This window comes from Salvia hispanica, chromosome 4, assembly GCF_023119035.1.
Source record: "Salvia hispanica cultivar TCC Black 2014 chromosome 4, UniMelb_Shisp_WGS_1.0, whole genome shotgun sequence".
In the NCBI taxonomy this organism is placed as follows: Eukaryota; Viridiplantae; Streptophyta; class Magnoliopsida; order Lamiales; family Lamiaceae; genus Salvia; species Salvia hispanica.
The window spans coordinates 15380380-15406191 of NC_062968.1; the positions used below are offsets into that span (position 1 = coordinate 15380380).

At 36.3% G+C, this 25812-nt stretch overlaps 5 protein-coding genes and 1 long non-coding RNA gene across 7 annotated transcripts; 2 read left to right on the forward strand and 4 right to left on the reverse strand.

Annotated features, from left to right (window-relative positions):
• Window positions 1–272: 272 nt before the first annotated feature.
• LOC125219408 (O-fucosyltransferase 30-like) lies at window positions 273–2632 on the reverse strand. Its single transcript, XM_048121381.1, has 3 exons — window positions 2402–2632; window positions 1850–2264; window positions 273–935 (listed from the first exon to the last, which is right to left on the reverse strand). Exons 2-3 carry the CDS (start codon window positions 2260–2262, stop codon window positions 902–904), a joined length of 447 nt encoding a protein of 148 aa, XP_047977338.1. The 5' UTR covers window positions 2263–2264; window positions 2402–2632; the 3' UTR covers window positions 273–901.
• Window positions 2633–4897: 2265 nt separating this feature from the next.
• On the forward strand, window positions 4898–9776 carry LOC125221933 (glycosyltransferase-like KOBITO 1). The gene is made up of 11 exons (XM_048124278.1): window positions 4898–5300; window positions 5986–6135; window positions 6818–6870; window positions 7047–7155; window positions 7238–7372; window positions 7545–7589; window positions 7814–8001; window positions 8154–8295; window positions 8749–8795; window positions 8934–9021; window positions 9109–9776. Exons 1-11 carry the CDS (start codon window positions 4980–4982, stop codon window positions 9385–9387), a joined length of 1557 nt encoding a protein of 518 aa, XP_047980235.1. The 5' UTR covers window positions 4898–4979; the 3' UTR covers window positions 9388–9776.
• Window positions 9777–9857: 81 nt separating this feature from the next.
• Window positions 9858–13267, reverse strand: LOC125221934. Its single transcript, XM_048124279.1, has 4 exons — window positions 13075–13267; window positions 10628–11611; window positions 10342–10433; window positions 9858–10181 (listed from the first exon to the last, which is right to left on the reverse strand). Exons 1-3 carry the CDS (start codon window positions 13169–13171, stop codon window positions 10378–10380), a joined length of 1137 nt encoding a protein of 378 aa, XP_047980236.1. The 5' UTR covers window positions 13172–13267; the 3' UTR covers window positions 9858–10181; window positions 10342–10377.
• Window positions 13268–13854: 587 nt separating this feature from the next.
• LOC125222222 (geranylgeranyl diphosphate reductase, chloroplastic-like) lies at window positions 13855–15459 on the reverse strand. The gene has a single exon (XM_048124723.1). It carries the CDS (start codon window positions 15293–15295, stop codon window positions 13952–13954), a length of 1344 nt encoding a protein of 447 aa, XP_047980680.1. The 5' UTR covers window positions 15296–15459; the 3' UTR covers window positions 13855–13951.
• Window positions 15460–16903: 1444 nt separating this feature from the next.
• On the reverse strand, window positions 16904–19344 carry LOC125222221 (protein IQ-DOMAIN 11-like). Of its 2 annotated transcripts, XM_048124722.1 has the most exons (5): window positions 19187–19342; window positions 18807–19100; window positions 18348–18560; window positions 17711–17842; window positions 16904–17620 (listed from the first exon to the last, which is right to left on the reverse strand). In XM_048124722.1, the coding sequence occupies exons 1-5, from the start codon at window positions 19259–19261 to the stop codon at window positions 16997–16999; spliced, it is 1338 nt and encodes a 445-aa protein (XP_047980679.1). In that variant the 5' UTR covers window positions 19262–19342; the 3' UTR covers window positions 16904–16996. The 2 variants fall into 2 exon arrangements, with proteins under 2 accessions (XP_047980679.1, XP_047980676.1); XM_048124719.1 differs by having other exon boundaries at window positions 16904–17842; window positions 19187–19344.
• On the forward strand, window positions 17842–20148 carry LOC125222223. Its single transcript, XR_007176496.1, has 3 exons — window positions 17842–18218; window positions 18462–19135; window positions 19802–20148. It is a non-coding gene; the product is annotated as an uncharacterized LOC125222223 (long non-coding RNA).
• The last annotated feature ends 5664 nt before the right edge of the window (window positions 20149–25812 follow it).

Sequence of the window (25812 nt, forward strand, 5' to 3'; positions counted from 1 at the left end):
TTCCAATTGAGAATGAAGTGTTAAATCCACTCGATTTAACTAATCTAAAACAAGATGAAATTTAATGGTAAACTACAATTAAATGTTCAAAATAGCCAATTACGAAAATTAAGAGTATTAGTAGTGGGAGTATGATATTTTTTGTTTCTAGGACATGAAAGAACACTATTCACACAAGTAAATTATAATCTCTTGTGATTGTTGATGTAAATCAAATAATGTTAATTATACTCTAAGATTTCTCCTATTTGTATATTTAAATCATCTATCAATTAATCATTAAAATCAATTATTATATATTAGTTGATAAATGTACATGCGGAATGAAGGCATAATGAGCCAAATTGGTGGGGTCTGATTCAAAGTGTTCGTTGCCTATCAATACAATGTCCAAATTCTTTTATCTTACCACCGTTATGTTCGTATTTGAAATAGCTTCGCGTGAGTACTTTGTACGTCTCAATCGGTGCTCGGATGAAGAAGTTATGACCATTTGATAAAGGCTGCGCGGAGCAGTGCGAACCTGGCGAAAACGCCCGACCCGGGTGTTTTTGTACTAAAAAGGGCCCAGGCCCAGTAGAAACGCCCGCGTGGGCACAATACATACATCATCATCATATTTTTCTCCATTCCAACACTCCTCTGTGTATGTGGTATTGATCAGCTTGAAATGAATCCGAAACCCCATCATCAGTTTGGTATGTCCATACTGTTGTTCTGCAATCTTCTTGAGAAGCAAATAAACATGCTTCCACATTACCATCGTATCCAGATAGTAAAGATCCACATTGTCTTAGTTTATCAAGCATTGATGAATGCATACTTGAGTCTGCAGTGCAAGCCAAACTGAGATTCACGTCACACCACTTTGACACAAAAATCCTGACAGTTGAAGTGGCCACTAGAGATGAAAGATATCCGCCATGGATACGTACCTGCATGCATATAGAGAAACATAATGCTCCATGTAATATGTGGGCATATTTAGTTTTTGGGAACCGGAAATTATGAGAGTATACATACTCAACATATCGGATCAAGATAAGTTTAAAAATATGAAGACATAGTAGAAACAAATAACTCGGTTTCCAGGCAAAGCTCTCATTAGCCAAAAATAGCTGTTAGGTAAGCTAATCGATATCAAATGGTTTAGGAAAATAAACCTAAGGTGAAGGGAAATATGACAACCAGGGTTCATCCAATAAAAGTGCAATAAAGATGGAGGTACCTCTAACTTGTGATGGATAATCATATATAGCACCGAACACTTATAACCAAAGGTTACATATGAAGCACGTATCCTAAATACATGTATATAGTGGATTATGAAGAATACGAATACTACTAAATGGCAACAACACACATGTTGTTGTAAGCACAAGGCCAAAAATTAGAAACACAACTCGGATCATTAATAAAGATCTCTCAATAGGCACCTACAAGCAAGAATGTCTAAACTGATATCTAATTTCAGCTCGAGGAGCAGTGTTCTCTACCTAACCACAGTCTGCTTCACGTGTTCCTCTAGTTCATACAGTGAAACAGCCTACGATATTATCAATACAAGCCAATTGTATTTTGCATAATGTCATTAGATGCAAGTGACTCGTGAGTTGGAAGGAGATGAATTTATTTTGAATTGTGAGATCCCCAAATGTAAAGACCATATCATTAGAAATCACAGATCAGGAATCAAATCAAATAAACAGATATAAATGGCAAATCATCGTAAATTGAGCCTCCAGGGATCCATCAAACACAATAATCCATATTGTCATCACGATGTCAGATTATATAAACTTGAAGTGAATGTGGAGAACTAACTATGATTTAAGAAAACTGGACTTGCCTGCGATCACGGATTAGCTGGTTCCATACTCTGAATCTCAATTCATTCGGATCCAAAACACTAAATTTGGGGCAACTACCGAGGGCGACCGCGTGGTGATCGAGAACAGGAGGCACAATCAGCGTGCGATTGAGAATGGCGGCCATCAAAATAGCGTTCCTGAACTCGGAGAGCTGGTTGCTGAAGCCGCTGTGGGGCGCATACCAGAGGTACTTGTCTCCCGGAGTGTGGGTGCATTGGGGAGGGCGTGAGTCTGAGGAAAGTGGAAGGAGAGAAGGAGAGATGAAGATTTTGGAGGATATGAAGATGGCGATTACTGTGAAGGTGAAGAGGAGGAGTGGTGCGGTGAAAATTGTGGGCCTCTTTTTCCATTTTCCGGCAACTCCGCCGCCATGACGGTGTCCAAAATCCATCTCTATAATTTAAATGTCACGTATTAATGATTTTCCAATTGAGAATGAAGTGTTAAATCCACTCAATTTAACTACTCTAAAACAAGATGAAGTTTAATGGTAAACAAGGAAGAAAGAAATGTAAGTCGAATTTTCTCACCTTAATTCTTCAAATATCGACTTCAAAATTCAAATATTGAAGGCGAAACAATCCACGCCGGGGCAAGGTTGGAGACGAAACAATCGCAGACGGCGATGGCTAAATCTCGGCGGCAACGACGGTGGCTGAAGCTCGCCGGAAGCGGTGGATGCAGCTCGGTGGCGGCGGTGGCTGTAGCTCGTGGTGATTGAAAGAAAAACGTATTTTGAGAGTTAGGGCTTCAAAAGTGAGTATTCTGCTATGACTAATTATTTTAATAAATTCTTAATATTACTGACGGATCACATTCGCTCGGTAATGTTGTCTTCGCCCTCCACTGTATCGGGGCGACGACGCTGTCGGTGATGATCGAGAGGTATGTTTTTATTAATTTAATTTTTTATGAAATTGAGTAAGAATCGTAGTTATTTTCATCTGATTATTGTTCTCATACACGCCTTTCAATGACTTCACGTGAGTATAGGGCCGTTGATTTCTTGCAAAAGAGAATCGGGAAATCAATCCTTCTCCAACTCCTATAACGGATCACGTGAGCATAGTGAACGTTATGTTAATATGATGGTACTACACCCTAGACTCATGAACTACTATACCCATGATAATATCATAGGTATATCGTACATTACTTTCCGATTCATGAATTTGTGAATTTGTGGATGCTATATCCATCCACAAATTCATAAGTCGAAAATTAATGTACGATATACCCATGATAATGTATACATTAATGTATATACGTGATTGAATAATGCAATCGAACATGATGTACAGATATAGCTACATCATGTAGCAGTAAAACATATTTTGAAATCATGTACAATTGTGATCTACCATTCTTACCCTTTTTGAATATTTTATTAATTTATTTAATTACATGTGGCTTCCAGATCAACCATCAGACTGTACCTAATAAATGGATAGAATTAGTTTTCTTGTTTAACGGTTTTCAGCACAGTAATATGAATACATCCCTATATATGTATTATCAGTATTTCACAATTAAAAAAATATCACCATATCCAAACTTTATTTATTTTTCTTTAAAATGCTTGAATCCGAGTGATCAAACGCATGAATTGCACATTCATGAATTCGATCACAGAAGTTTACACATTCGAATATTCATACAATATTAGTGGTGAAGGGAGAAGTATGGATGTTGATGGCGCAATGAATGAACAACATTATCGTATTAATGCCCTATCGTGGCGATTGTCACTCTATTTCTCAAACAGTTAATATAGTAAAGTATCAATAACACATCTCAAATATTTATTACTTGAGTATTGATGTTGCAACAATTTAATAGATGCATAATCAAGAATTCAAGTTGAGTATAATAGCTCGAATATTGATTTTCGATTCGATTTGACTTGGATATTTGGGGTGGTGATGGATTTGTAGCCAGATGTGGTGGTGAGATTGTTGTTGTTATAGAAATTTATATCATCTTCTAATGCTTATACGTCGGATTCAGATATAAGTAATATGAATAGATCAAGATTCATGACCATAATTTTAGTTGAACAATAAACACAATGGGTAGGGTCTTGTTCATCGAATTCATCCCTAGATGAGTTATCTACCCTACCAAACATCCCTTAGTAATACCTTGGTTTCATGTCATAGCTCATTTATAGTAGCTCGCAATTGTGACCAATTTTTTAGTCTATTAATATTTCTCACTTATCGGGAATCGGTTTAGAGAAAATGAAAATACCATGATCGTCCACTCCGAACGTAGATTGACACTATATTATTTAATTTTACAAAATTAAATGTTTCGTCATATTTATAACTCGGATAAACTCTTTGACCCGTCAAGATTCCAACAATAATCATTTTGTATAAGGTCATTTTTTTTATAAAGCTATCTATTTACTTCAACAAAAATAACCATCACTTATGCAAAATGTTGTAGTATTACAAATTGTACTCGTAATAATTTTCTTTATTCCATACTCCTATTACAATTATTATTTATGGACGTGATCAAATGCAAATTTATATATTGTACAAATTCAAAATTATATTGTGGACCGTTAGAAAATGTCAACAGATGACAAAATAGTTGAAACAGAAAATATCAACACAGTGTCAACGGTTGATGCTGTGCTGATATTGTGTTGATATTTTCTGTTGCTACTATTTTGTCATCTGTTGATATTTTTTAACGGTACAGATCATATTTTTAAGTTTGTATAATTTGAATTTGCATTTTATCATTAACCTCCGTGATCATAGAAATATAGTACTCCTACTCTATAATTAATTGAGAAGTAGTACTAGTACTTGTACTTGTCAGTTATGAATTTCATCAATTTGTATTGATGAGACAATGAATGTAGGTATCTCAGGACAACACTTTCCCCATTTCATGAGTACGAATTTCGAAATTCCAACCAAACCTGATTAATGTGTGTGTATAATCTAATTTGCCAAATATTTATATAGGCTAATGGTGCTTAATAGTTTTACACAACACAATTAATTAAATTTGGTTTCAAATAAAATACAAAAAACCGTCTCCCATCAGAGTTGAGAGTCTTGGATCCAATCCTGGCCCAGCCTTCTCACAATGGCGGGTCTCCGGCAACAACCACCGTCCTCCTCCGCCGCCGCTAAGCTCCTCCTCCTCCTCACCCTCCTCCCCCTCTCCCTCGCCCTCTTCGCCTTCCTCCTCCAATGGCGCGGCGGCGGCATCGATGATCCCATTTCCCGATGGTCTCCCGACGAATCTCACAAGTTTCCCGGCATGGATTCCTCCCCTCTCGCCACCGTCGGCCATTCTTCCTCCAATTCTCCCGATTGCACCTCACTCTTCGGCCACTCCTCCACCGCCTCGTTTCCCTACTTTAAGGACTGGAAGTTCAATTTTCACTCCGATCTTAAGCCCAAGGTTTTTGTTTTTTCTTTTTCTGGATTCTGATTAGGGTTGATCTGCTATTGGGTTTTTTTCATTTTGCTTCTTTTATAATGGGTTTCTCTTTTTTTGGCTTTCTTTCCTCGAGATGACGGAATTCATGTTGATTTGGAGTTTTGGTTATATCTTTCAGAATGTTGGAACAAATTGTAACGAAAAAGAGCTACTTGTGATTCGGTTTTGTTCGGCATTGACTGTACATGCTTTTGAAACATTTCTTTCATGGAATCTTGGATCACTTGTTATAACACATATCTGCAATTATGCCACAATATACAATTTTTACATGATTTAACAGTTTAATTTGTTTCAAGGTTTGATTTGATTTTGCTTAGCTGAAGAGATAATGCATGAGTTTGGACTTGGGAAGTGATTGCTTGATAATCTCGATAGCAATAGTCTCATTTTTCTTGTAGATTGACTTCGGTTTTAATGGTGGTACTGTGCTTGTTGCGTTTTATGTTAACAGAGTTATAGGATTGTTTGTAGCGGAACTGCATTAATGTAATGTGGTTGGATTTATTGGAAATTATCTCAAAATGGAATTTTGTTTAGATGTAGCTAATGCAGATTCTTGAAAATCTATAATTGTTTAAAGTTTTGAAATTTTTCATCAGATCTTATTGTATTTTAACTGTTGCGTTCATGATTTTATATGCAGATATGTGTTACAACTAGTACATCTGCTGGATTGGAGCAGATTCTTCCATGGATGTTCTATCATAAAGTTATTGGGGTTTCAACTTTTTTCCTTTTTGTTGAAGGGAAGGCTGCATCTCCTCAAGTGTCCAAAGTTCTTGAATCAATTGCGGTGAGTTTGTGTTTGAGTCTCTGGCTTCTTTGGGCACTGCAGTCCTTCTTCTGCTCGATATACTACACCAAAAATCATTCCTTTTCTTTTACTCACTTATTAAACTGGAAAATATTATTACTAATTACTTGATAGTATATTTTGCGATCTCAAAATATCTTGTGAAGGAAGCACTAAACACAAAAGGTAGATGAAAACAAAACATTAATCCATAGTTGTACTTAAACCAGCATAAGAATGTTTTACGAGCTCTGTCACATTTTTTTTAGATCTCTCAGAGTCTTGGATATATTTTTTTTATGGTAATCAAAACCGCTGGTATCCTGTGTACATTTGATTGCATTCAGTTTATTAAACACATAATTTATCTTTGGGAGAACAATATGCTGCATTCCCCAACCATAGCAAAGTTAAACAATTTTCTTCTGGATCTGTTCTCTCATCTTGTTTGTCTTTCAATTATTAGACTCATGTTTTAATTTCAGCACCTTGATATAACCACTACATTAAGGACTATATAAAACATCTGCGAATTGGTCCTGCTATACTGACTCTCTGCGGCTCTGCCTGATATTGCACCATCTATCTCACAGCATAAACTTATTTCCTGGATTACGTTTGCTTTCAACTTTCTGTCTTGCAAGTAGCAATCATTGAGTTGGGTCTTTTTCTGCTATTGCAGGGTGTGAAAGTGATATACAGAACCAAAGAGCTGGAAGATCAACAAGCTAAGAGGTTCATCACTTCAGCTTTGTTTGTTTGTTTCTCACATCTATTTTATGTATTCCTTGTTTGATTTTTGTTTGTGTATTTCTTATCTGGGTTCTTTGTTTGTACTGTGCGTGCAAATAGATACAACTAAGATTTATATATGATTATGATCCTTATCCTTTTCATTCTTGCTGCTCCAGCCGGATCTGGAATGAAACTTGGTTGTCAAGTTTCTTTTACAAGCCTTGCAACTATGAGCTTTTTGTGAAGCAATCCCTGAACATGGAAATGGCAATAGTTATGGCGAGGGTATTGATCATGACAAAATTCAGACAAGTTAAATAATTTTCCCATTGAAGATTTAGTAACTTTTTGTGTATTGTGTTTCCAGGATGCAGGCATGGACTGGATACTTCACCTCGATACTGATGAATTGATACATCCAGCTGGTGCTCGGGAATATTCTTTGAGACAACTGTTGCTAGATGTTCCTAAGAATGTTGACATGGTTGTCTTTCCCAACTATGTAAGCAGTTTGTGTTCTGTGCACGACCTATTCATGAGACACTTAAACATGTCTCATGTGTTCTATGTTACACTAATATTCTAGTAGCTGAGTAAATTAAACTATTAAATAAGACAGGAGAAGATTGATAACTTTGCTCGTCCTTGCATTTACCATAATATATCCTTTTCAGGAGAGCAGCATTGAACGGGATGATGTCAAGGAACCTTTCACTGAGGTAATCATGTAAATGTGATCATTGTTACCTATGAAATTTGAGTTTTTTTTTGTGTGTTTTTTTTCTTTTGCGGGACAGGAAATGGATCCTAAATTCATCATTCTGTTGTACTTCAGAATCAGAATAACGTTTTCTTCGTTTTGAAAATTTTAACAGTTTAAGGGAGAGTATTTCCTCGATTTGTTGGAAGAGGTTGTCATACTTACTTTTTATCTGTTATTCAGGTTTCAATGTTCAAGAAAAACTACGACCACCTTACAAAAGACACGTACTTTGGCATGTATAAGGAATCAACCCGCGGGAACCCAAATTACTTTTTGACCTATGGAAATGGGAAATCTGCAGCTAGAATACAAGATCATCTTCGGCCTAATGGTGCGCACAGATGGCACAACTACATGAAAACTCCCAAGTATAATTTCCTGCTTTATAAAGCAAACCTCTTAGTCATACGTTCCTGATTTAAAAATGATATATGTTCTTCCATACCTATTTTTGTCATACTTGTGGCATGAAAAACCACACAGCTATTCACAGCATATGATTGTTCTCTATGGTTGACAGTGAGATCAAATTGGAAGAAGCCGCTGTCTTACATTATACATATTCGAAGTTCTCCGACTTGACTTCCAGACGGGATAGGTGTGGTTGTAAGCCTACAAAGGATGACGTGAAGCGATGTTTTATGCTGGAATTTGATAGATCAGTGAGTTTCCTTACACTTGCTTGCATCTGTATCTGTTTGAGACTGAGTCCAAGGATACAACATTAGGATAAACTTTTCTGCTACTCCTATTTATGGTAACTTGAGCAGAATATATCCTTGCAATACCCTGAGAACAACCAATTATTAAGAAAATCTTAATAAGCGTTTACAAAAGACGTTTTCTGTAATATCTAACATGAAATTTCTCTGGAAAGATGTTCTTGCTTGGAAGAGCACACCTTACAACCATACATGGAGAAGTGATTTCATATAGAATCGCGTAAAATCCTAGATATTATTGTTTAAACAGAAGTTTCTTTCAAGAATATTGGTCAGCCAAATAATTTTGATTGTTGAGTCCCTAGATCTCAGTAAGAAGCTATAATTGAAAAATATATTCCTACATTTTGCTGTCCAATTTTATTTTGACAGAATGCTGTTAATTCCTTACAGGCTTTTATAATTGCTTCAACAGCAACTGAGGAGGAGATGCTAAACTGGTAATGAATTTTCTTAAGCATGTCTATGCTTTTCCTATTATATTACTTGAAGCAAACTGATTGGTTGGATATAGCTTTTGTAGTTTTGCATAACAATAAGTTTTGATAGAATGCCAACTGCTTGTATTTCTGCAACAGGTATCGTGAGCACGTTGTGTGGACTGATAGGGCTCTAAATTTGAAATTGTTGAGAAAAGGAATCTTAACACGCATCTATGCTCCCATGGTAATCTTTCAACATGGTGCAGAGGTCTCCTCAACAACGACTATTTACTTAGCATTCTAACTTGGTTTATGTTTGCTCATACTTCAGACGATCATCCAAGGGTTGAGAGAATCTGGCATCTTTGGATCCATCATTGCTTCTGCTCAAGGATCGTTATCAAAGGACAATTTCTTAGCTTCCATTGAGAGCAGTAATTCCTCTAGGGCTTCCTCATCCATAAAGCTCGACTCAAGAAAGATAGGCAGGGATAGTGTCTCTAAGTCAGCAGCTAGAAAAGCCCTAGACATAGACATCTCTTCCGATGAATCAGCTGTCCCACCATTGTCTCCCCCATTAATTGATGAAGATGCCCAGAAAGAAGAGTGACTTCTCCTGCACGATTGCTGCTTTTTTCTTTCTGTAAGATGAGGCCGTAGACTGTCCTTCATTGGTTTGAGGCATACAAGTAGGGAAAGATTTGAGCAAGCATGTCAGTTGCAGAGGTTGTGCTTAGATCTCTGGCTATTCCCGATCATTACCCAAGCGGAGGTGTATATTGTATTGTAGACACAGGGGAGAGATGAGGCGAGGAGGAGAAGGGCTCTCACTAATTTCATGCTTCAGACTTCGACTGATGTGTAGAAATGAGCATTCATCACCAGATTTTCTTCTCTTTTTTTTTGTTGTTGTATAGTGTAGTGCTATAGCATTTTGCATGAATCTGACTATTTTTGGAGCTCCCTTTTGATCTGCTTAATTCTATACCAGCTTCTTTATGTGCATTGCTCACTTTTACAAAAACAAAATTCACAGCTATGGTTTCACACCATATCTTGTTAAATATTTGAACAATCTAATAAGATCATAATAACAGCACATGGTTGAATTACAACTAAGTAAAACAGCAGTATTTCTTCTCTCTCCTATAAAATGTTTCTTACAATTTTCAAGTCAGTCCAAACTTAATTGACAAACAAAATTGTACTATTTCTGTCTTCTATAAGATGTTTCTTACAATTTTTCCTAGTATGCAAACTAGGAGCTGTTTCTTTAGAACCCAGGACAATCATACGTTAGTCTACCATAAGAATCAAAATCTTCGGAAGTCCACAAGTCCGCATTTATGAATCACAAAAGAATGAGTGTGCAGCTAGGGGTACCATACTTCACCAGCTAATTCCCTGTTATAGAAAGTCAGAAACAATAAGGTCATAATCCTACAGCCTGCAACATTTAATTGAAACCATCACATGGCTGATATCTAATCTCTTACAAAACGCTATATCTTTGTTGAGCGCGAACAAATGCACATACTCTCAGACAAAATAAGTTCAATCTTACCTTCTCTGCCGGATTGACTCTTAAAAAGGTCCATCGTTAGGTTGTATATAGAAAATGCAAAATCCTTAAGAACCAGTTGCATCCTCCAAAACCTCAAAAAACAACCAATAACCATTCACCAAAATCACCAAAAGTATTTTCCTAGTAAAATAGATGGTAGAAGATCTGCACTATTTGCAAAAGGTAGTGGACTGTTGAAAGTGAACTTCCCCAGCGCAATTAAACTTTTGAAGAACTTAACAACATAATATTAACCAAGTTCCTGAAAATCTTCACATCTGCTGACCATATCCATATGGGTCACCAAGATATCTGGAGCTCTTATATTTTGACGTGTGCTGTACAGAACTTTCTCGCTTTCGGCCACCACCCCTAGAGGACCATCCACCCTGCCTGAAATTTGGATCCCAATGCTTGGCCTCACTATCATCATATCTTGCATCCCGCACACCCCAAGACACATTCCTGTTGTCCCTCCAACCTCTCTCTTTTGAGCCTATAGAATTGTTAGTTTCAAATAATGGCACTCTTGTAGAATTGTTATTCCCCGGACCCCAACTCCAAGAATTGTTTTCTCTATGTCCCTGTCCCCATCCGTCTTCTCTAACAGCCATGGTTTTCTCATTACAATTCCAAGACTTGCCACGTCCAGAATCAGCAAAGGAAGATGACTGAGTTTTGTCAAGACCCTGGGGCCATTCCCAAGATTCACTTCTAATCCCCCAAGTATTATCCTTCGAAGAACCAACAAGTTTCCGGCAACTTTGCTCCCATGGATCGTCATTTCTCAGATTTAATGTATCATCCCACCTATCCCAAGCATTCGCTTGTTTTAAATTATCAGTACCGTGCACCTGATCTCTTTCCCAAGGGTTATCACTAGTGTATTGCTTTTTATCATGCTGTGTTTGAGCGCACTCAACCTCTTCGTTAATGGTATCCAGCTGTCCTAACTTCTCTGCTTCATCTGGATAAAAAACTTGTAGATCTAGATCTTCCATCAGCTCACGATCTATATATGGGTTCCAATCAATCTCATCGATGTACATGTCTGGGTCTGGCAAAGGGTTATCACATAGATGACCATTGATCTTGGCCCAGAATCGTTGTTTTGCATTCTCCAATGCTTCTTTACCAGCAGAACCATCCCAATTGAGCACACTAGGATAACTGTATATGTACTTTTTGGATGCCAACACCTTATTCCAAGGAACTTTACAAGAATGGCAATAGTCTATTTCCCATGACGGCACCCTACTGTGAGCAACTCCTTTGAAATGTATAAACAAGACATCAGAATATTTATAAAAAATGTTTATGGGACAGTCACGAGATTCAGATGCTAGTATTATCAATATACGTTTCTATTATAGAAATGAAATTTCCAAATACAGACAAGACTTAGCAGATGAAACATTAATTGTTCAGACATTGTTACTTGACAAGAACTAGTTGAAAGTGACCTAATGAAAAATATGCAAAGGTGAAATGGTCTAGCACTAACAGCAGTCTGGTGCTCACATATGCACATGGGATAAAATTTAAAGATGGCGTGTCTTTTGTGTAAGCACCAAGCAGTAGCAAATCTAGGCTGTGAAGTGCAGGTGATTTTGCTGAATTCAAATAAATGCAAAGACCTTAAGGGTGTGTTTGCTTATTATATTTCTAAATAAGAGGATTAATACAATGAGATATAAATTTATCACTTAAAGTGAGGACCACATTTTCAATATCTTGTTTGTTTTGAATGATGATATATTAAGGGAAAAGGTGTGCCCGAAATTTTATACGGCCTGCCTAAATTTATTATTATATCAAAGCAAACAAGGTATAAGGTGGTATATGGAGTTTATCCCCTCTTTACACCTCAAAGAAAATGCACCCTAAGTCTCCCGATGTTAAGGTTATCTTGGCTTATGAACAATGTCAATAGACTCAATACCATAATAACTTTTGAATACTTATGTTGTAAACATACACATCCAAATCAGCCATTTGACTTTTGGTAGTATCATGTTAAGCAACATGAAGCTACATTTTTAAGAACTAATGATTTATTGGACAGACATATATCTCAATGCATGAATATGTGATATCTCATTCTTCAAATACGACCACTTTGGAAAGTAAACTACAAAAGATATCTGCTTTTCAAAAAGGCATGCATGAATGCAACTCTCCTGTTACCCAGACCATGAGGCATTGGTAATGCACATCACACTCTTGTAACAACACCTTAAATTACTTGTCACAGCCATCTTCGTTCATTCTCACTTCAAGACAACACAAAGAACCATCCACTAGCAAATAAGTGAAACTCCAGCAGCAAACAAATTTGCAATTCTCAGATTAAACCCTTTAATTCAAGTATTAAACTTCACAATGGAAGGAACACAAATTACTGAATTGGGAAACACACACAGCTTAGCCTTATCAAAACCCCCCAACCAAAACTGGATGTCTATTTCAACTTCAATTCTTGCTAGCATTGCCACAGAAAATTAAAAAGGGTTCTAAAGCAGCAGGAAATTAGAATAATTCGGATAAAGAAACAATTAGCAATCTGTTTGCCTAAATCCACATTTATGTACCTAATTAAGAAACAGCCGGACACACAATTGCAATTTCTCTCATTTCCCAATTGATGAATCAGGAATGAATAATCATAAAAATACTACTATAATCGGATGAGAAACGATGATTTAGAAGAAAAAGAAGCAGATGAATACGAACCAGAAGAATAGGGTCTCGGGGGAGATGGAGGCGGATCGTCATAGTCGTATTGCCTCGGCTTCCGTGTGGGTATATATCTGCGATTCCATTTTCCCATTGATGAAAGTTGAAGAGAGGGGAACTCCCAAGGAAGATGAAAATCTGTTGCAACTTGTAAACCTCCTCGCCACAATGTGCTTAATCTTGCTTCTAAATTAATTATGCTTATTTATTGCCCATAAATATACTACTCCTACTAAATGGAATCGGAATTGTTTAAATTACAAAAATATCTGCCTCTTATCCATCTAAATAGCCTGAATATTGACCCTGTTGACATTTTTTGGCTTAATATATTTTGGTATCAATTATAATTCGTATAAAATTTATTTTATGCTTCCTTTTTGGATAAAAATTGGAAATTAGCTTCTCAAATTGGAAATTTTTGGCTTTGTGAGAGATTTATATGCATTGGATTTCAATTCTCCTCGTGACTCGAACCCTCAACTTATTGATTGAAGAATAAACGTCTTACCAATTGAATTATACTTATTCTACGTCTATCTCTCCCTCTGTTTCAAGTTTTTGAAATTCTAAAGACTTGTCTGATTACATCGAAAGCGAGCTCTTCAAACTCAGAAAATTTTGAGATTGAAATTGCGGTGGTGTTGTATGTCAGTCACAAGCTCCTTCCAATGAACAAATTGAATAACAATGTGATTCTTCACCACTTCCTAATTTTGTTCTACCCATAATTCCAATTTCTAAGCCAATTCTCTTTTTCAAATGTGAAGTTATATGTGTGACAAACAATAAAATAAAGTTTGATTCCATGAAATCGAAAAGTAGGAGTAGTTTCCACAAGGTAACAAGAAGTGGAACATTTGAAAATGGAGTATCAGTGCATCAACATCTCCCTCCCAAGAATATTAGCACGAATCAAGCTCCCCACAGTCGCCGCCGCCATCTTCACATCCTCCACCGGATTCCCCTTGGCCAGCTTCTTATACAGATAGCTCTCAAACGTCATCCTCTGCACATACTCCTTCCCGCACACCTCCACCAGCGCCTCCAGCCCCGCATTACTCCCATAGAACACCCTCTGCAACACGTCCAAGAATTTGAACGTCGCGAAGAACTCGTCGTCCCACTTCCTCAGATACTCCCTCCTCAAATCCCCCTCTCCGATCATCCTCCTCCCATTCTCCGACGCCCTCACCACCCCCTCCCCGCACATCCTCCCGCTCCGCGCCGCGAAGTATATCCCCTCGCCCGAGCATTTCGTCACGTACCCGGCCGCGTCCCCGACTAATGCCACCCGTCCCCGGACCCTCACCGGCCGGGGGTGCTCCGGGATGGGGTGGGCTTCCACTTTGATGATTTCCCCTCCTTCGATTTTAGGTTTCACTCTGTTTTTGATTGCGCACTGAAGGTGTTTGATGTTTTGCTTCGCTGAAATCGTGCCCGTTCCGACTGCCACGTGGTCGCATTTGGGGAAAACCCACGCGTAGAAATCGGGTGAGACGTCGTTTCCGATGTACATCTCTGCTAGGTTTTCGTAGTATTGCATTTTCTCTTCCGGCAATTTGATTCTCTCCTGGAACGCGATTGCGCAAGTGTAGCTCCCGGCGTCGATTGACTTGGCTACTTTGCTATTGGCGCCGTCTGCACCGATTATGACGTCTACAGCCAGGGAATTGTGGGTGTTGTTGGAGATGTAGTGGATTATGTAAGGGGATGTTTCCGATGAGGGCATGTCTATGCTTGTAACTAGGGCTTTTACAAGGGTGGCGCCGCAGTCGGCTGCGCGGCGCCGGAGGAAATTGTCCAGCACTTCTCGGCGGACCATGGAGATGAACTCGTGGGGCTTGAGCGTTTTCCCGAAATCGACGGTGAGATTTGAGGGCGAGATGATCTTCATTTGGGTGACTTTGCGGTCAATGAGGTGAGAGGGGATGGAGAACTCATCAAGCATGCACAGGGGAATGGCGCCTCCGCAGGGCTTTGCTGCTTCGGGGCTGCGTTCGAACAGGAATGTCTCGATGCCGCCGGAGGCCAGAGCTTCTGCTGCAGACGATCCCGCGGGGCCACCGCCTATCACTGCAGCTCGCAGTGTCGCAGTGATGCTAACAGAGGTAGTCTTTCTGCATCTGATTGTTTGGGGATTAAATGTCTTGGATTTCAAAGTCTGCCTGAAGGAGTGGAGGGGCTGGTTTATTGTGTTTAGAGTTTGGGCTGCCATTTTCAGGAGTTAGGAGTTAGGGTTTGGAAAAGTGGAGAGAATAAGGTAGATGCCTTTTTCTAACAAGGCAGGATTAGTTTAATCACACTAGAGATTAGTTTAATATTAATGGTAAGTGGTATCTTTCTGCCTTTTCAAGGGTAAGATGAAAGAGTTTTAGGAATCTTTGTTTTCTTCGATAAAATCTGTTCATCGCATTGCTATCAAAATTTGGTTGGTGTGTGTAAAAATCTTTTCAACTTTTCCATTTTAAATACTTTCAGGGGTAAAAGTATGAAGATTGAACACATTGATATTGTTTTTAATGCTACTACACAATGTGATCCTCAAATTCTCTTCGTTGATTTTGATCCCCAGGTATACAGCTTCAACAATCATCAAATATGCACCGGTTGCTTCATGCCTTAGGCAATTCTTTTACCAATATATTTTGCCAATAAATTATGCCAACCATGTGCATTTATAAAGCCCAGATATGTATTTAGTGGTTTCTAAACTAATAATCACAAGATCGCATAATCTATATCTAAGACTTACAAAGTCTACTTGAATATCCGATAACAAATGGTGTGATGGCAGTGTCGTGGTAAATCATCTTAGTCTCTGCCTAGAAGGTTTGATGTCTCTAAACAATAAAATACCACATCCGATTTTATTCTGGCTGCACTCGGTGGATGAAATATTGTGATAAACACTATGGAGCTACACATGTAAAGTATTAGCAAATACTTAGTTGAAGATTAAGATATCAGTATCATGCTTCAAATGTCATGCTGCAATCTGCATACAAACCTGTAGAATATATATGCTGGAAAGTATTTTTATGCCCAATTGATGTTGTTACTTGTTAGTAATCTCATGCATATGCGAGGAACTTATTCAAAATCTAACGTGCTTGTAATTACTGAGGATAATTAGAGAGGAGGGAAAAATATTATGTTAACCTGGAAGCTGAGGTCCTAGCTTTATACCACATTACATCTTCTACTTCCATCGTAATATTTCATGCCTCTTATTTCTCAATAAACCATCATGGTTTAAGTTATAATTGGAATCATAGTAGTCTTTCTACTTTCTAGAAGGATTAGTAGTGTTCTCAAAGCTGCCTTGGAAGTGAACCAAGTGATCATTATAATGTCCAATTACAGTTTGGAAGTTTTTGGAACAAGAAGTCGAGCAGATTCTTTGATCATCAATATGATTGAATCATTGATATATATGATAGAGGGATGGCCTGCCAATCATCCTCATAAATTATAAGTGTATTTTCTCATGTGTTGCTACTTCATAGTCTTGAAACTGAAGTACTTAAATTTCGCTTCATCACCGGTGTTTAAAACGTCATATTTATTATTAAGAAATAGGTTCACTTTCTTTAAGGTAAACTTACATCACTACACAAGCAAACCATCAATAATAGGAATATTTAATGGCACTAGTTCAATGATTTCAGAATATTTGGTGCCTGAAGAATCAAATTCTCGGATGTTAAAGTTATGAAAACCTCACTTTTGAAATCAATGCTAGTTGATTATTGAACTTTTGTAGATGAAATTAGAGTTTAGAGAGTCCTTTATAAGTACTTCCTATTCTTGTAATAGAATGGACTGATCACTGACGTGCTCCTTCATATGCAGCTTATAAGATATAAATACAATATTTTACATAAACTTAAGTAAAAAAATCCAAACCAGATGCTTGCTACATTTTATTTCCCATTGGACATGCACAAGCTTTTGGAGCAACATTAGTACCTATTTGGTGGTGAAGCCCCCAAAGTTTAATGTCTTTCGTGCTCATCGTTGATTTGATTGGACCAGGTGACCCTCTAAAGCGTGGAGATCGATGTGAGGATGCCATATGATTCCCAATCCAACTACTGCTCGTCAACTCACTATTAATAGATGATACTGGAGACAGCTTATGTTTATATGGAGATGTACTCTCAGAATATACATCAAAACTAATGGGTCGTAATCTTGGCGAGCTCGTTGATCTAGCTTTTGCTTTGGCAGACTCTGTCGAGGCCATGTATGCAGGAACAATAGGAGAACCTACAAATAGAGTTTCATCTCCTGTGGACCGCTGCTTCCTATGATGATAAGATTTTCTTGGGACATATGCAGGAGACTCGGACATGTCTGCTTGATGTTTCTTTTGAAAGTTTAGTTTTCCCCCGATTTCAGCAATGGTTCTTGAATTGGCTGACAAAGTTCTATCCAAATTGTGCGGACTCTCACTTTTAGCTAGTTGGGAATCTACCCATTGTTCCAACCAATATCTCTGTCTCCCACATACCTTGTCACGTTCTGTTTCTGCTGATCTCTGGTAATACATATCCCTATGAGGATAATTCAAAAGGTGGATGCCACCACTATAATGGGAGTTGAAAATTTTAAACTCAAAGAAACTCACCCGGTGGTTCAAGTAGTATTCTCTGACCTGGTCTCTCTTTATAGAAGCCTCTCTTTTAGTAAGAAGCAGAGGTTTTAGCTCTCTCTTGGTCAATGCACTCTCATCCCACCTCTTTTGGCTGTTGAAATCTACCTGTATTTTCATAGAAGATTGCTGTTCATCAGAAAATGATGGATAATGAAAACAGCCAACATTTAACAGTAATATAAATTATAAGCAGGACAATAAAAAAGAGAAACAGAGATATGATTTCATATTGTCTCTTATCCCGATTTTTGTGATAAATTGCTGAATCTCTAGAATGTGATTAGCATGTTGGAAAATAACGCACTCAGCTGTGTTGATGTTACTCTATTCATGCGGATAAGTTACCTGGCCACTTCCAGCCCTTGATACTTACTCGTAAGGCAGAAACAGAAGAAAACATAGGCGATTGTTAATGGAGTAGGCAGAGAAGGGGGTGTGGGGAGAACAAGATGGAAGAAGTTAAGTTGGACTGTAAATCCAAGTGAGATTTACGTAAAATTTGTTTCGTTGATGTAGTTTAATGTATATGCCTTTTCTTATATTAGTAAAATTAAAAGAAGCTAATACATAGATGTTCATATATTAACGTAACCACATTCCACAACTTAACCTTTATGTCTGTTTCGCTGAAATCCTGTGATTTGTGATCTTGACACTGCAACTCCTTAACTCTTTCACACCTCTTTGAGAAAACTTCTGATTGGATGTTTACTATGGACTGCAGACACTTGAGGGTGTTGATAGCTTGCCTTCGAACAGCCCAACCTCGAATTAGAGCTTGAAGCTTGACGACTCCTTTCAGTGCTCGTAGTGCTTTCCTTGCCTGGAACCCCCAGAGGGAGAAGAACATGTTATACTCTGAATTAAACTGTTACATAGAAATTAACAACTCCAATCTTTTCATCTATTCATTTTACTTGGCTGTTTCAGTTTGGTATGATACTTCATAAAATGCTAATAACATCGATGTTTTTTTTAACTCCTATTATTAGTTCTGATAAATGTGCCACGTTCACAGCACCTGCTGAGTTGAATTGCCATCCAAATAGAGCATCTTAAATAAACTCACTAAATAACCGCGAAATGCAGCTTGAACTTTGATTGCAGCTGAAGCTTCTGATGCGATGTTGTGCTGATGAGGAATTTTCACAACACTGGCGCTATTGTGGCTTTTTGAAGATTCTGGATAGGCTGTTTCCCCATTGCTGGGGATCTGCCGAAGCTCAGAAGTGTCTGTTGCAACGGTTACTGGAACAGAAGTAGTACTCGGTTCTGGGAGTTGCCATGGCAGCCTTTCTCTCGGAGAGGATGGCCCTAGTTCTTTCATCTTAAGCAATCGGCAGGCCCATCTCCTGCGCTTATCCTTGTTGCAGCACACATGAGATCAAAGCAGTTCAGGTAAATCCTCTACACTGTAAATATTGAATTGAAAATGGTCACATTGTGTACCTTGTCCCTTCTTGATTGTGGCTCTGAAATGAAAAGCCTCTTTATTAGACTGAACCAGGTCTTCTTCTTTGCCATCAAGTACCACTGCTGAAAACAAGAGTGTCGAAAATAGTAAAGATTAACAAAAGACTTGCCTTACTAAGTATAGCAAATGAACGCCGGATTTGTGTGCATGGTATATGTAATATGAGCTTCCTTAATATGGACAACTAAAAAATAATACTCATAAATGCATGTGCCATTTTATGATTTCTTGATAAACTCACTTTTGTATCCCGTCAATTGTAGTTGCCCCTTTTTTAATCTTCTTTTCAATAATTTCATCTTTTTTTATGATGAGTTTCACGTGCTGGGCATGTGGGCCTTGCATTATAAAGTAGAGTTAAATTATATCATTGATACTATAAGCAGCTTTATTTTGGGGTCTATACTTATTCTCCTTGTTTGCCAACTTACTTTATTATGAACACCTTCTGCACTGTTAATTTGTGTGTGGAAAACACATTATCATTTTTTTGCCATGGTTCGAATCATGCATTTTTGGCCTTTCTGTGGGAACTCATCTACTTGGAGTTTAGAATTTGTTTGGGCATGCCAAGAATCGCATGGGGTTAGTTTTATCAGGTGGTCGGGTTTGATGTTCGTGCAAGATAAAACGAGGTTCTTGAGATTCGAGTCTTCACAGATGTTGAAGAGGAAGCCATATCAAGTGGCCTTCTTCCCCCAATAGTGGAGAGACCATCAAATGAAGGGGAAATCCAAGTGCAAAAATACATTATTGGTGGAGGTGGGGAAATCCCTAATGTGCAAAAGAAAGCATGTCTTTGAAGGAGATAGACAGCTGTTGAGGGCCCTATTTCTGCTCTATAGTATTCATATGCAATAATTTATACTACTACTATAAGTTAATTGCATGAAGTTGAGATTTTTAATAATTATTAAACTGGATCACATTTCTTTGCTTTGGAAGTGTTGCAGTAGGATAGGATGAGTTCCACATTGGATGCCAAAGTTCACTGTTATTCACGAGCTTGCCCTGTTTTCTGACTTCTTGAATTTCATGAACATTCTTTAGCATATGTGTTTATTTTAAACATCTGTTTTTTTTTTTATAAAGGTAGGAAATTAATTTTCCAACTTTTGGTATTAAAAAAAAGTATTTGCCGAATGTGACAGATTGATACTTGAGTCCCATGGGACATTAATTAGGGTGAGCATGTTCCACTCCTTTAGTTTTTCTTATATGCTGTCGGATTTCAAGTTATACCACTTGAATTTTATCAAAAAAATGCTTTGATTTCATTATATTGAAAATATTATGTCGAATAAGATCTACCATATCTATCGTTATATTTATCATGAGGGATGATATGCTACATACCTTATGTGAGCTCCTTAAGTAAGCATCACTCTCGTTTGACGCATGTATATTGCTGTTCGTTTCGATTTATATATTTAGTTTAATTCTAATACATTAAAAAATATAATTGAAACTTTTAATTTCACAAAATTCGTAAAAACAAAGCTCGATTTGCTTGTTTTCTAAATTTATGCTAAATATAGAGAAAACGAGCAAATCGAGATTCAATTTTTATGAATTTTGTGAAATTAAAATTTTCAATGATATATTTTAATGTATTAGAATTAAACTAAATATATAAAACGAATAATGCTATACGTGTATCAAACGGCAGTGGTGCTCACATAAGGAGCTCTTATGTAGCATATCATTTCTCTATTTATCATTTCTTAGCCCTGTATTAGATATTTTGGAGTCTTGAAGTTCAAAGAATTGGTTTTTATATCCCTTAAATAGAGTTGTTGTTAGATAGGAGTACTTAGATAGTCTAAAATTTGTGCTTGTTTTCGAATAGAGGGAAGAGACAATATGATCCTGTTTGATAATTGCCTGAGGTTGTTGGAAAAAATTGTGTTTGGAGTAAACAAATACTAGTAAATAATAAAATAACTATAGATGGGAATTGGATACTAAATTCTCCTAATAAAGGCATAATTATTATAGTACCAAACTATAATTATTTTTGTGTAGGTCAATTACTTCCATATTAGAATATAGCATTCATTTGCTAATGGAATCGAGTCATGTGATCAATAATTTTGAGAAAGTTGTTTCGCTTTTAACGTTTATTTCTTCTTTTCGTATATAAATTGAGTGATCAAAATAAAGACTTGTGGTATTATAATAGAAATCAGTAGCAACACTTTCCAGTTACCCCATTTTCAAAAACTTAGCCGTGTGTCTAATATGGTATCGGTAGTTCGAATATCAAATAAATTAAATTGAAAGGTATGGGTAGATTGAATATTTAAACGTATGGTTCAATAAGTTGTCGTAAAAGTTCAATAATTCTTTGTCAAACCTACTTATGTTTGTGCGTATTTAAATATCTAATTAGTGGTGCGTTAAAATGAAACATCTCTTAAAGTGACACTATGACATCAAGCTAGATTGCAATATTATAAACGCTAGACTGCAATAGCATAAATGCTACACTGCAATCTATAGATTGCAGTCTAGCGTATTAGATATTGAAGACGGAAAAAATTGCAGTCTAGTGTATTGGATATTGCAGTCCGCGAAAATTTACCCTTGAACATTTTTTATGATTGCCACATGACAACTGATTATTCGTCCACATGTACAAATGATTGGCTAGGAATGGTGGTATGGTGTTACTTTAAGAGGTGTTTCATTTTAACACAAACCTATATAACTATAATTATTTGTGTGGATCATGGATGAATGTATGTAGATAAATTTATGTATGCTTAAGACATTGTCCTTAAAAAATCAATAATTAAGTTTAAAATATAAGTCTCCCCTAGTTAAAAAAAACATCTCAAATGGTAGTAAAGTCCTAAATAAATGAACATTGTGAGAATGAACATATTTTCTTGGGATTATGAATTTTATGATAACGAAACAAATAAACTATATTAATATTAACATATAACCGTTGTGTGCCGGGTACAATATTACTCACTGTTTGTCATTTATAGTCCCGTTTCGACTCAACATATATTTATTTTTAAGAAATAATTTGACTTTGTGAAGTAAAATAAATAAAAAAACTAGTAGAATATGATCATTTTTATGTATTGATTTTATAACAAAATGTGAGTGTGATGATTGAGTTGAATATGTTGTCCATTTACCGTAATGAATAGAAGTTAATGAGACTTTAAATAGCTAAAGTATCGAAATGGAATAATGAGATATTTTTCCACGGACGGAGGGAATAAATGTTTGAAACCCATAACCTATATCTACCCAGTTATCTTAGTGTTTGACTTAAATGGGCTCATACAGCTTAAATTGAAAATGCCACTCTTTTGGAATCAAGCTGATTAACTTAAATTTCAGATCAATTAGGCTATTCTTATAAAGCCAATCAACTTTATTTTATCTAGCCCATTTTTTGGGCTCTGGCCCTCTTCTATTGGTCTACTAGGATCCTAGGACGAACCAATTATTTTTGGATTGAAAAAAGTTATATATCAAATCAATTATAGTTAGTTAGACGATTCTAATCTAACTAATCGACTTTTATTTTTCTAGCCAATTTTTGGGCCCTAGTTTTCTTCTCCTGGTCTACTTGGGCCAACCAATTATTTTCGGATTGTATCAACTTCTTTAGCTACTCGATCAAATCAATTATATGAGTCAATTAGATCAAGAACGGATCCAGAAATTCTATATAGGTAGGACAAAAATACATATAAAGATATTTTATGAATCAGAGAAGGGGCATATATAGAGGAAATTTCAAAAATTTTAAAAATTAATGATCAAAATAATATTCCCTCCGTCCCGGCTAAGATGACACATTACTTAGCCGGCACGAGATTTAGGAGTTATTGGTTAAAGTGTTTAATTGGAGAGAGAGAGAAAGTGAGTGTAGGTATTAAAGTAGAGAGATGAAGATAGATGGTTATTTTAATAGGAGTGAGAAAAAGTGGTTGAGTGTATTAATTGGAGAGAGAAAGTTACCAAAAAAGGAAATGTGTCATCTTAGTTGAGACAAACTAAAAAGGAAAACGTGTCATCTTAAGCGGGACGGAGGGAGTATAAATATTTTTTTTAGCTGGGGCAATTGCCCCTTGTGATGCTCAAATAGATCCGTCCCTGAACTAGACTAATCGACCAGACTTTATTTTGTTTAACTCATTTTTTGGATCCCTAGTATACTTTTCTCAGTCTACTTGAATCAACCAATTTATTTTCGGATTGAATTAACATTCGTAGCTACTACTCAGTACTTTACTCGGTCTACTTGGATCAACCAATTTTTTCGGATTGATTTAACATTTTTAGCTACTCGACCGAACCAATTTATCTGTCACTTAGACTAACCGATCAAATTTTATTTTGTTTAACCGATTTTTGGAGCCCTAGTCCTTCTTTCGGTCTACTTGGACCAACCGATAACATCCTTATAGCTACTTGACAGTTCTTGAATTTAAGAAAATGACATTTTACCATCCTCCTAAACCGTTTTCCGAGGCCAAGTTCTTGTATCTAACAATCAAGTTGGCCTAAGGAAGATCATTGAAACAAACGACTAGTTGTAAATAGTTATTTCACTTTCCCCTAATCTCATTTGTGGACCCTAATCTTGGGATAGGATATGTTTAAATAGAAAGGCCTTCACAATCTTGACTAAGCTTTATTTGGTCTCCTCTACCTTCATCTTTCACCAAAGCTCTTTTGACCACTAATTTGGTATATATACAAGTTAAAGCCCATATAAAGTTGTCCATTTTATGCGTAAAGGAGTTTTGAATAAGGCCCACTAAACACTCGTCTCAACTTTGAAGCCAACATCACATTCACTCTTTTATTTCCCAATTCCAACTTATACCAACTATGTTAATAATGGCATAATACTATAAATTTATTGTGACAATGATCAAGCCATTATGGTACACAAGATTCCACTGTCACTGTTATGCTCTTGTCACTAATAAAATGGGCTATTATTGGCCTTATTATTCTTTGCATATGTGGTTATATGTCACTTTTCTCTTTCAATTATCATTAAATCGATGGCAATTTTACGAAATTATTTGGTTCTAAAATGTGACGGAACTGAATAAGTTGGACAAAAAATGAGTGGCATCGGAAATTTCGAAGTTAATTGAATTAGTCAAGTCCTAAAGTAGTAGTAAATCATTAATAATATAGTAATACACTAAAGGTGAAGATATTATCACGTTTATTTTATTTTATTTATTGAATTTTAACTTTTCTTCAGTAACATGCGTTTGCTTTTGGTTTTTGTTGGTGCTTAGTTTTTTTGTTGAGATTTATTTTTTTGTTGGAGTATTATTGTTGAACTCTTACTCACCATCTTTTGATTTAAGCATATTTTTATATAAAAAAAATCTCTATAGACAAATGTACTAAAAAGATATGCTAAATTTATAAATTTGTGTTATAGTTCCAGCATGAACGATATATGCGTACACACACATATATAATACGACAACCTTATTGAGAAATTAAGTTTCACATGATTGCTACATTGTTTTTTTTATGCAATTAGTCTTTTTGACACATCATTTCTAATCAAGAAGTGTAACCATATTTGGTTGCAAATTAACGCGTTATTTGGTCCAAATCTAACATGAAAATGCTAAATGTTTGAATTGTTATGAAATTTGTCGGTTCGATTGTGAACCCATCACTCGATTGAACTGGTTTTTTACATTATTTTTTCATTCATTTTTTCTTATTATTTTTTTAAAATTAACCTAATATTACCAACACGACTTTATGAAATCTACTCGGTCGTGAACACATTTTTTCTGCATTATATACATTGAATTTAGGCCATTATTTAGATTGACATATTCCATCATAATAATGTAATGAAGAACATTATATTTTAGGATATTATAGATATATATACAAATGACATTTTTCCATGCAATGAAATTATGGTTTGCTTTTGATGGAATTATATTTCTTAAAAAATAGATATTCTAAATTTCGTTTAATTGAAAATGGTATTGTTTTGCATTTGTCCTTATATCGTTTTACGTCCTTTTTAATGAAGTGATGTTTCTTATAAAAATAATATATTGATGAATGAATAATGATGCTATTCTTCAAAAATAAAGATATTGTGTCAAATTGAAAATGATAATCTTTTCGTCTCATTCCAGCATAAGTTGGGTACCATGTAAGCTTTACAATCAATCAAAAAAATTATACAAACTCTTTCTATACAAAGTCTTTTGCCACCATGTTTTATCTTCTTTATGTCGCCTCTCTCGATTACCATCTCTAAGATAAGTAAGGCGTATTCTATTTTGAGATGTCACATCCAATTGAGACTTTTTCCTTTTTGGCAATATTAAATTCACTCTTCTCTCTTACTTTATCCTCTCATCTTGCCTACTTTATTCTCATTCTTATTTTGTCTTTATTCTCTTTTTCTCACTCCTATTTTTTTTTTCTCACTCTTAAAAATCCAGAATTTCATTTTTCACCCCAATATACCATGTCAAAATTCTTTCAAAGCCTTAGCCTACTCCTCATCCGCCCAAATTGGTGAAAAAGAGGAAAAATGGATTTTTGATTGCGGAGCTACTGACACAAT